The 10,093-nt window shown below is 37.3% G+C and overlaps 1 protein-coding gene across 2 annotated transcripts in view; it reads right to left on the bottom strand.

Moving 5' to 3' along the window:
• The window catches only part of tmem181 (transmembrane protein 181), a 10,795-nt gene extending 754 nt beyond the window's left edge, over positions 1-10,041 (bottom strand). Inside the window, exons 1-17 of one of the 2 annotated variants that reach the window (XM_051890929.1) lie at positions 9,789-10,041; positions 7,430-7,533; positions 6,986-7,047; positions 6,166-6,253; positions 5,181-5,305; positions 4,944-5,075; positions 4,323-4,403; positions 4,016-4,115; positions 3,524-3,654; positions 3,239-3,330; positions 3,086-3,143; positions 1,497-1,599; positions 1,366-1,417; positions 1,150-1,232; positions 768-857; positions 621-687; positions 1-541 (exon numbers count right to left, since the gene is read on the bottom strand). The exon at positions 1-541 is cut by the window's left edge and continues 754 nt beyond it. In XM_051890929.1, the coding sequence (XP_051746889.1) occupies positions 457-541; positions 621-687; positions 768-857; positions 1,150-1,232; positions 1,366-1,417; positions 1,497-1,599; positions 3,086-3,143; positions 3,239-3,330; positions 3,524-3,654; positions 4,016-4,115; positions 4,323-4,403; positions 4,944-5,075; positions 5,181-5,305; positions 6,166-6,253; positions 6,986-7,047; positions 7,430-7,533; positions 9,789-9,928 (1,593 nt within the window). In that variant the 5' untranslated portion in view covers positions 9,929-10,041 and the 3' untranslated portion in view covers positions 1-456. Of the gene's footprint in view, positions 542-620; positions 688-767; positions 858-1,149; positions 1,233-1,365; positions 1,418-1,496; positions 1,600-3,085; positions 3,144-3,238; positions 3,331-3,523; positions 3,655-4,015; positions 4,116-4,322; positions 4,404-4,943; positions 5,076-5,180; positions 5,306-6,165; positions 6,254-6,985; positions 7,048-7,429; positions 7,534-9,267; positions 9,418-9,788 lie in introns of those variants that run through there. The other variant, XM_051890930.1, reaches the window with a different exon arrangement.
• Positions 10,042-10,093: the final 52 nt, after the last annotated feature.

Consider the following 10,093-nt stretch of genomic DNA (forward strand, 5'->3'; position numbering starts at 1 on the left):
TTACTGAATTTAATGTTTACTGATGTTAATTAGATCATAGTGCTTAATTATGTCATAATCCCCCTTACCCCCGCCCAAAAAAAGGCTTTTTTTCCCCCCCTCAAAAAAATATACATTCTTACTTTTCCTCCTTTAGTTTAGAGGTGAAATATAATCTGGCCGTTTCTTCGTGACAGTAGTGGTTCAACAGTATTTAGATTAGATGTACAGTTGATATTTGCACGCTGCCCTTCACTGACACTCACTGAGGTTAAAGACTGACCTTCAAAAAACATCATCATCATCATCAGGGCGGCTGGAGTTACATTCAAAAACACCACTTCACCTTTAAAAATATATCGGCCTGTATATTTACACACAGTATATAATGACACTGGCATCATTTCAACAGTAAGTCTATATACATCCCTCAAATATACAGGAGCGATCCGGAGTCACACCAGATTCACACTCAGTTCAGTCGCTTTCGCTCTCATCCTGGTATTTGGCGGTGGCTTTGATGGCGCGGCCATTTTGAAGAGGCATTTCTTCATAATCGCTCCTTCACAAACACAAAACAAGAGCAGCATGATGAGAAAGGATCGTTTTGAACAGCCGAACATGTGATGCAGGGAACGTACCCGTAAATGACTTCATCATCCGAGTCATTGAGCATGGAGAAGGCAGGATTGTCTTTCAGTTGGGAATCTGGGATACGGAAAACACATTTCCATGACAAAGGAGTCACTTACAATAGTTAAATAGTGTTGAATAACACAGTAACTCACCGTAGAGAGCGTTTTTGGAGGGCGAGTAGACAAACGCTAACGTGTAGAGATAGAAGTTCAGGAGGCCGTAGAAGGAAAGAAATTCAGCTGGTGGAGAAAAACGTTCAGGAAAACCTCAGATTAATGGAGTGAGCTGATATTTCATTTGACCAATCAGAGCAGAGCAGCTCTCAGAAAGGCGGGGTTTAGAGAGATCAAATCTTTCAAAGAACCGTTTCAGACACTGAGAAAAGGAGGTGATGTGCAGTGGATATGTGAAAATTAAAGTGTTTTTTGACTTTAGGCACGTGAATCTGTTGTAGGAGACTCAAAACACAATTAGGAGACTTTAAAATAGAATAATAGAGGCACTTTAACTAAAAACGCTGTAATAAAAGGATATAATTCTGGTAGTGGGTGGAAAGTTCAGCAACAAAGTTGTCTTGCAAGGCCTTGGAGCCGAATCTCAGGTACAGTATGACCACACTGATGAAAGAGAAGAGGGAATTACATCACATGACCATCTGTTTGAATCATCAGATGACTAGATACTGTTCTAGAGCCCCAAAACAACATCAGGTCCTCTTTAAATAGCAGTACGAGAGCATTTTTAGGTTACCTGATCATCAGCACCACCAACGTCAGCGCTGTCAGAAACTTCAGCCGCAGATCTGAGCAAATGAATGAAGACAGTGAAGAAAATCCTGCATGTTAATGCTACACTTGTTCCTCGTGTCAGTAGCGTGTTACCTGTGTACGGCATGTTCTTCAGCTCAGAGCAGGCGCGCACCACCAGAAACACCAGATACAGAACATACAAACACACCACCAGCAGGAAGAAGATCTTCATGCCCTATATCAAAAACACATTTTTAGCTACCATTGTTCCTTAAAATCACCATGAAATCAAAATGGACAATTTTTTAATGATGATTTATCAGTGCACATCATTCATGTTTCTCATAATCTTGAATCAGAATATCTTCTCCTCCCTCTTGCAGCATCTCTTCTCTTCTCTGATGATGAGGGCGGGGCAACCTGTCACTCACATGAGATCCACCAATAGCAAACCACAACCATCCAATCAATTCCTCACAGACAGAATCAAGCCCCGCCCTACATTTGTTCTTGTTTGAGAAGCGTTTCACTCAGATATACGACACAATAGGAGATCAGCGCAACTTCCCTTTAATGTTGACTTTAATATAAGTCGTGTTTATCATCTGAAACATGCTGTGAATTATATAACGCAATTAATGTCAAGCACACAAAACACACGTTTGTATTTGTGCGAATGTTTATTTTTTATTTTACACGTGCATTAGTTTAGGCGCTTATAGTGAATGTCACCATTTCTACACTTATATTTTTCCTGCCTATTCTGAAAACCATTAAATGTCAAGGATTTGTTGTGGAGTGACAGGAACTAAAATACATGTTTATAATGTTAACATCTGGGTATTATTTACCAGTATTTTACATCATTTCTAAATGTAATAATAAAAATGTGACTTTTTTTTTATTCAACAACGCAATTTTGATGCAATGTGACTTATTTTCAGGAAATTACACATTAAAAAGGACCTATAATGCCCCTTTCACAAGATGTAATATAAATCTCTGGTGTCTCCAGAATGTGTCTGTGAAGTTTCAGCTCAAAATACCCCACAGATCATTTATTATAGCTTGTCAAATTTGCCCCTATTTGGGTGTGAGCAAAAACACGCCGACAACAAAGCTGGAGAATCCAAAATGAGGATTGTCAGTAACGGTGTTCAGCCATACATTGTTCAAACCGGAGTCGACACTGATGGAGAGACTCAGGAAGAAGTTACAACTTTTAGACGTTTCTGAATGGTTAGTGGATAAATTTATGTAGTTGCTGTGGAGTTGATTCAACTCATCCACTAGCATGTGCCGTCATGTTAATCTTTTGTGTTGAATTGACCCTCGTTTGTGAAGCAGTCCGGCGTAAAATGACGGCATGTCAACAACACTCTACTACAACAACTCTTCCTCTTCTCTAAAGCAGCCCAACATGGCCTCACCCCCTTTGTTGTGTGTTCTCGGGGGCGGGGTTTATGTACATTTTAGGGTTAGTGATGTCACCAACCCGGGAAGAAGCTCGTTGTAGTCCCTACCAGCTGTTTAAAAAGCTCCCTTTGCATTGAACTTTGAGTGTCGTAACTTTGCAGATGTTGTTTATGATCAAACAGCAACATTACACACTAACTAAAGTTAAAAAAGTGAACCCACCCCTTTAATTATTAATTTTTTAACTTGCGTATTTTTATTTAGACTGAGGTGTCGGGAGTAAAACACCAGTGAAAGAAACTCACCTGGAAGTTCTGGATGTCCACTTTGTACTGATACGTGGGGTCCTGCAGCTCATTCACCCTAATAACAGCAACAAAATGATAATAATCCCATAAATCACCAGCAGTTACAACCACCACTGAGGAAAACGCCAACTAGAGCAGCATATTTCTCACGTTTGCCAGATTCCCAGCGTGACGGCCGATAGCCACAACAGTCCTACGATGATCAGCTTGGGCAGGTAAAACGTCAAGAACTTCCTCTCGCCCTGCAGACGAAACAACAGATCGAGATCCTCCAGATGAGTTTGATTTTGTGTCACTTTGTGCTCTTCAAAATCAACATGAAACCACATTCTCAGACTATTTTACATGTGTACAAGTGGAGAAAGTCATTACATTATGATCGCAGACTTTAGATACACAAAGACTCATGAATATTTGTAAATATCATAAACGCACCTGCACTCTGATGCCGTGATACACACACAGCCAGAAGAGCAGCAGCGCACACAGAAACAGAGCCTGGAAGAACGCGTCCAGCGTTCCCGGAAACCAGCTGTTCACCAGGAACGACAGCGGGAAGAAGGGATCTACAACACAGAGAAATAAAATGTTATGCCTCGAAATATATACAGTATTGGTGTAAGTTTGGGGTCGGTAAGATTTTTTAAATGTTTTGAAAGAGTCTCTTCTGCTCACCAAAGCTGAATTTGTTTAAAAATACAGTAAAAATAGTGAAATATTATTCCAGTGTAAATCAGCTGTTTTCTATGTGAATATATAGTAAAGTGTAATTTATTCCTGTGATCAAAGCTGAATTTTCAGCATCATTACTCCAGTCTTCAGTGTCACATGATCCTTCAGAAATCATTCTAATATGATGATTTGCTGCTCAAGAAACAGTTCTTTTTATAAGGAAAGGAAAGTAAATATTGTCCAGTTGAGTCTCACCGTTATAGAGCAGCAGCAGAGGAAGGAGAATCGACATCCACTTCTGCTCGATTCCCCAATCCCTCATGGAGAACTTCCGCAACGAGTGCGCAAACATACACTACACAAAATAAAAAGACTTTAGATACACATTCATATCACTACAAATGGGAAAAAGTGCAACACGCAATATGGCGGAACAAGCCGCGCCTTCTAAATAAAAGAGCCAATCGCTGATTGGTAAAGTCATTTTGTCACTTGCCTTAAAGGGACTTAAACGATCATGAACGACTCAAACATGTGCAGACGGTTTGGAGCGGTCACTCACCGTCACTATGAAGGTCATCACTACAAACACAAACCGGAACCAAATCTCCACCTGAGAGAACGTGGCGTTGTACATCTTAAACTGGTGAAGAACAGAGAGAAACGGGATCGAGGTTAACGCTGTCAGAACTATTAAAAACATTTGAACTAAAAAAATAAGTGTTACCAAATACCTGCATGTATTTACATGTATAATTACACTGTTGACCTTCCCTTACCCCTTAAACCTACCCATACTACCAAACCTGTCCCGACTTCACCCGTATCCAGCTCAATAACAGCACAAGTGATTTCAATACAACACTACAAAGCACTTAATTACATAATATTAATGTGTGACCAATAATACAAATTAAATGATTAATAACAGGAGTTTAAATGTTTTTTTTACAATTAAAATAGAGTTTGAGAGCATTGTGGAACTTTTCCGAAGGTCTTCTTCGATGTTATTGGTCACGCATGTGCTTTTCTTTTTCATTTGTAAATCTGCGTTTTTGAACAAATCTCTTGAACTGATGATTCAACGACTCACTCAAAAAGACTTCACTTGTTTCATTACTGGATGAATCTGTGTTTATTTTGCGACGTGCAAATACCCTTGAGTTTTGTCTGTGAAACTTACAACAAAAGTGACATTTTTAATGTTGTCCTTCAGGTCGTCCTGTAGGTTCCTGAAGCTGACGTTGATCTTGTACTGCGTATAGTTCAGGTAACCCAGATGCAACACGATGATCTCATCACACGCCTGCTGATGCTGCAAAACCATCACACACACACACACACACACACAGAGAGAGAGAGACTCATGAAAATCCAAATGAACCGGTGACGATCACACACAGAAGAGAGCAGGACTCACCGCGGCGCAGTGAAGGCTTCTGTTTTTGTTGTGCACAGTGTCGCTGATGCGCATCACGCTGGCGTCCTGCATCACGCCCTGCAGCTCCACGTTCATCCCGAACTCTCTCAAACCCAGATCTACAACTGAACACATTCCATGAGAGTTTCAGCATTCTGGATACAGACAACTAAACAAAATGTAATTTACTAGAGCTTCTGACAAAATGTTTATTAAAAAAATACTTAAATTATTAAAAAAAAAAAAAAAAAAAAACAGGTTGAATGAATGATTCAATGACTCTTTAGTAAATACTTTATTTGGATGAATCTGCGTTTTCTCTAGAATGAATGATTCAATGACAAAGACCGCATGAAACGGCTGACAAACAATTTTCTTTCCTGTTCTGAAGAATTTCCTATTAACTCCAGTTTTAGTTTAAGTCAAATTTATTTATTTAGTGCTTTTTATAATACACAGTTTCCAAAACAGCTTTACAGAAAATCATGATGTTAATGTTTATAATATATTAATATCTTCTTGCCCTATAACAGGGTTATTATCTTTAACTAAAACTATTAAAAACATGTCTGATAATTGAAATAAAGCTGAAATAAAGAATATATAAATATTAGTTTTGAAACTAACTGAAAAACTGAAATAAGTTGAAAATAAATAACTAAAACTAAAAGTGAAACAAAAATTAAACCTAAATAGCAAAATCTTAAAAAATAAAAACAAAATGACAAAAGCACATAACAAAGTGACTAAAAATTAAACTAAAATTATCATTAAAACTAAAAATAAAAATTCAAATTATTAATAAAACAATTACAAACACTGCCTTAGTCACATTTATCAGATTAGAGATCGGCAATAATATAGTTTACATTCTGCAATGACACAATCAATCAATTTCATGAGTCTTTAAGCAGTAAATGTTTAATGAATGATCATTATTGATTAAGATAAGAAGCCGTTTGTGAATAAAACGATGTTTTCTCACGGTTGTTGTTGAGCTGAATGATGCATGTCAGCCAGAGCTGCTGGTTGTAGTTGGACAGCGGCTGAGATTGGAGGTCGAACGGGCCGGTCTGAGAAAACACGGACACCATTCACCACACAAAAACACTTACACTTCTGTCAAACCTTTGGAACGATTGAGACACGATCTCATTGAGTCTCTTCTGCTCACCACGACTGCGTTATTTTAATCAAAAATACAGTAAAAATTATGAAATATTATTGTAATTTAAATCAGCTGTTTTCCATGTGAATATATAGTAAACTGTAATTTATTCCTGTGATCAAAGCTGAATTTTCAGCATCATTACTCCAGTCTTCAGTGTCACATGATCCTTCAGAAATCATTCTAATATGATGATTTGCTGCTCAAGAAACATTTATGATTATTATCAATGTTGAAAACATTTTATTTTTCAGGATTCTTTGATGAATAGCAAGTTCAAAAGAACAGCATTTATTTGAAATAAAATCTTTTGTAACATTATAAATGTCTTCAAATCATCATATCAGAATGATTTCTGAAGGATCATGTGACACTGAAGACTGGAGTAATGATGCTGACAATTCAGCTTTGATCACAGGAATACATTATATTTTAAAGTATATTAAAATCGAAAAACATTTTTTAAAATTGTAATAATTTCACTATTTTTACTGTATTTTTGATGCAGCTTCGGTGAGCAGAAGAGACTCTTTTTCACAAACATTAAGAAAATCTTATTTACTCCTGTAGTGATTTTTTTTTAATTTTTTTTTTTTAAAGAAAATCAAGTCTATTTTCGCAGAACAACAAATCTCACCTTTGATCCATTGACACTGATGCTTAAACCGTTGTGATAATTCTCACTGATGATCTTCGGTCCTACAGGAGAGACATTCATCAGTCAACAGAGCAAACAACAAACTCAACTTCATATCTCTAATATTATCTCTGTTTGTCTGTTTCAGTCCTGAATTCAAAATGAATAGTTGTGACTTCATCATGATGGAAGACACAAATTGTAAAAATGTTCCTGTCAAAGACAGTGTGAGCAAATGCATTTTTTAATAAAAATAAAAATACATAAATAAAAACAGGCATTTTTAACTTTTAATTGCTTGAATCTCTTGAGGGTTGAGAATCATGTGATCTGCAGGTTCATTATCCACGCAGACCTTCACTGTGACTCTCTCAAAGGAACAGCAGGTGAATGCTGGGAAACGGCTGAATCGGCCCACTGTTTGCAGGAAACCAGAGATCTCACCTGACACACCGATGAGGGTAGAGACACCGAAGCAGAAGAAGAAAACCACGAACACCAGAACAAAGTGCCTCTTAGAGAGAGTGTAGAGACGCATGGGGGCCAACCTACAGAAACACACACGGACACAGCTTCACCACTCATGACTAGAACAATATAATCGTTTTTATGATGCTGATGTGAACAGTTCTGCACACAGAATTATTTCAAAACATCTGTCTTGGCGAGAACTCATGTAAAGATGAAACTGATCACGTGATCAGTGTCAGCCAATACTGAGACGGCATACTGACGTAGAACCTGGAAGCTGCAACAAAAATAGCGTAGCAGAGGAGAGACGAGGAGAGACGAATTTGTTGAATAAAGTGGTTATTTTTGTTTTGTTTTTACGCACAAAAAGTATTCTCGTCTCTTCATAACATTAAGGTTGAACCACTGCAGTCACATGACTGTTTTATCCATGTCTTTAGTACCTTTCTGGACCTTAAATGTGGTAATTTCATTGCTTTCTATGGGGGATAAAAAAAAACTTGGATTTCATCAAAAATATCTTAATTTGTGTACTGAAGATGAACGAAGGTCTTATGGGTGTGGAACGACATGAGGGGGAGTAATTAATGACAGAAATTTCATTTTTTGGGTGAACTAACACTTTAAGCGAAGGTAAACAGTTGACGTGTAGCATGATATTTGATCCGTGCGTTAGCTCTTAATATAATAAACCTGCTGCTATTAATGTTAATAAAGAGGGAATCACTCACTGCTCCTGACTCAATCACTTTTGTAGCTTTAATAACAATCAGTTTATTTGTAATTAATACACTATGTAGTGATTTTTTTTTTTTTTTTTTTTACATTTGATTATTCAATTTCTGTATTATTTTTTTACTTGAATGATTCTGTTAAATAGAGGTTAAATGAAAAATGTAAAGCACTGTTAATTTAATATTGATAATATACTGTATTAGTTCTACTGTCTGTTGTTTGCATCTTTGTTCTCATTTTTAATAACAAAAAGAACTACATTGTGATTATTAATATCGTAATTATTATTAAGAGAATTGGAGGAAAAGATGAACTGAGAATCGTTTTGTAATCGAATTGTGAGGCAAGTGAAGATTCACACCTCAAAATAATATACACATAATATATTATTAAATGTATTCATTTATATAATTTTCAATTTATTTATATTACGTTTAGAGGCTGCAAACATAAATATAAACACTGTATAATATTTAAATATGTATTTATATCCACTTGCACAATGATACTAACAAATATATTATATATATATATATACACACACACACACATACATATACATAGAATTTGAATCACACACACACACACACACACACACACAATATATATATGTTTCAACCTTTTCATTATTATGCGTGCAGTTTTAGCAATGGTACTTAAATGAAATGAAAATAATGTCACAATTAAAAAAAAAAAAAATGCTACCATCTTCATGTTGCATTACAAAACTTAAAGATTTAGTATTGAGGTCTAAACAACCAGAAAGATGTTTAAACCGCCCGCCCACACACACACACACACACACACACACACAGGAACATGAAATGAGATCACGCCCACAACATCCGACATATGTTGTGTAAAACACAAAAACATTTCCAGCAACTCTAAATATAATCCATCAATTATTTATAATTATAAATAGGCTGTGAAATGCGCGCACGTGCGCGACCAGCTTTCACTCACTCAAAAATCTGGACAGTCACTGTAAAACTGATGAAAACGCGCGTTTATTGAACACAAACGGGTGTAAGTGTGTTTGTATGTGATGTTGTGATTTCCATCCACACACTTACCGCTCCATCGCGCTGATTTTATTCCATTGGCGGCGCGAAATCCGCGAATAAATCAGGATACGCTTGTTGACGGCGCATATCCGCACACATCAGCCCACTGACGTCATACAACGAGGTCATGTGACCTCCGCCGCACTGCGCATGTGCCATCTGCGTTATTGGTTTTATATCGATTAATAACGCAAAGAGGTATTAATTTAACTGGTTTGAGTGCCTCTTTAATGTGCATGTGACTTGTTAATATGGAGGGCTGCATTTAAAACGAACATAATAAACATATACTGGACATTTTAAATGAAAAATATTATGTTATTTAGTGTGAATTCAGTGTCTTGATCAGTGAGTAATGGGCAATCGCTGTGTTCACCTTTGAATTTGAGCGCACGATATTTTAACGCCATTGTTTGTGCGATGTGAAATACACAGTTCGCACAGAATTCGGTCAATAAAAGCGTTTCGACGAACTCGAAGCGGCTAAAAACATTGAACATAAATGTGTTTGATTCCTGAAATCCTCCTACCTGTAGAACCGCTCGTTTTTGTACGGCGTCAGATCCTCCTTCAGCTCGTTGCAGGCTTCTTGTATCTTCTTGCAGAAATGCTTCATCTCGCTGATCAGCGGGTTTTCAAAGCTGCAGTATTCGCTGTCCGGCCGCTCCATGTCTTTTCATTGAAAATGGCGTTTGATGGTGTTTTTGCAGCGGCTCTATTGAGTGGAAATGCAGGCAAAGCGCTTCAATTGTGCAGGTTGGAGGATCCGCACGAGCTGATCGCGTGCGCATGCGCGTTCAGGACCACGGACAGGGTTCAGTCCACATCGAGAGAG

This window comes from Ctenopharyngodon idella, chromosome 4, assembly GCF_019924925.1.
Source record: "Ctenopharyngodon idella isolate HZGC_01 chromosome 4, HZGC01, whole genome shotgun sequence".
NCBI lineage: Eukaryota > Metazoa > Chordata > Actinopteri > Cypriniformes > Xenocyprididae > Ctenopharyngodon > Ctenopharyngodon idella.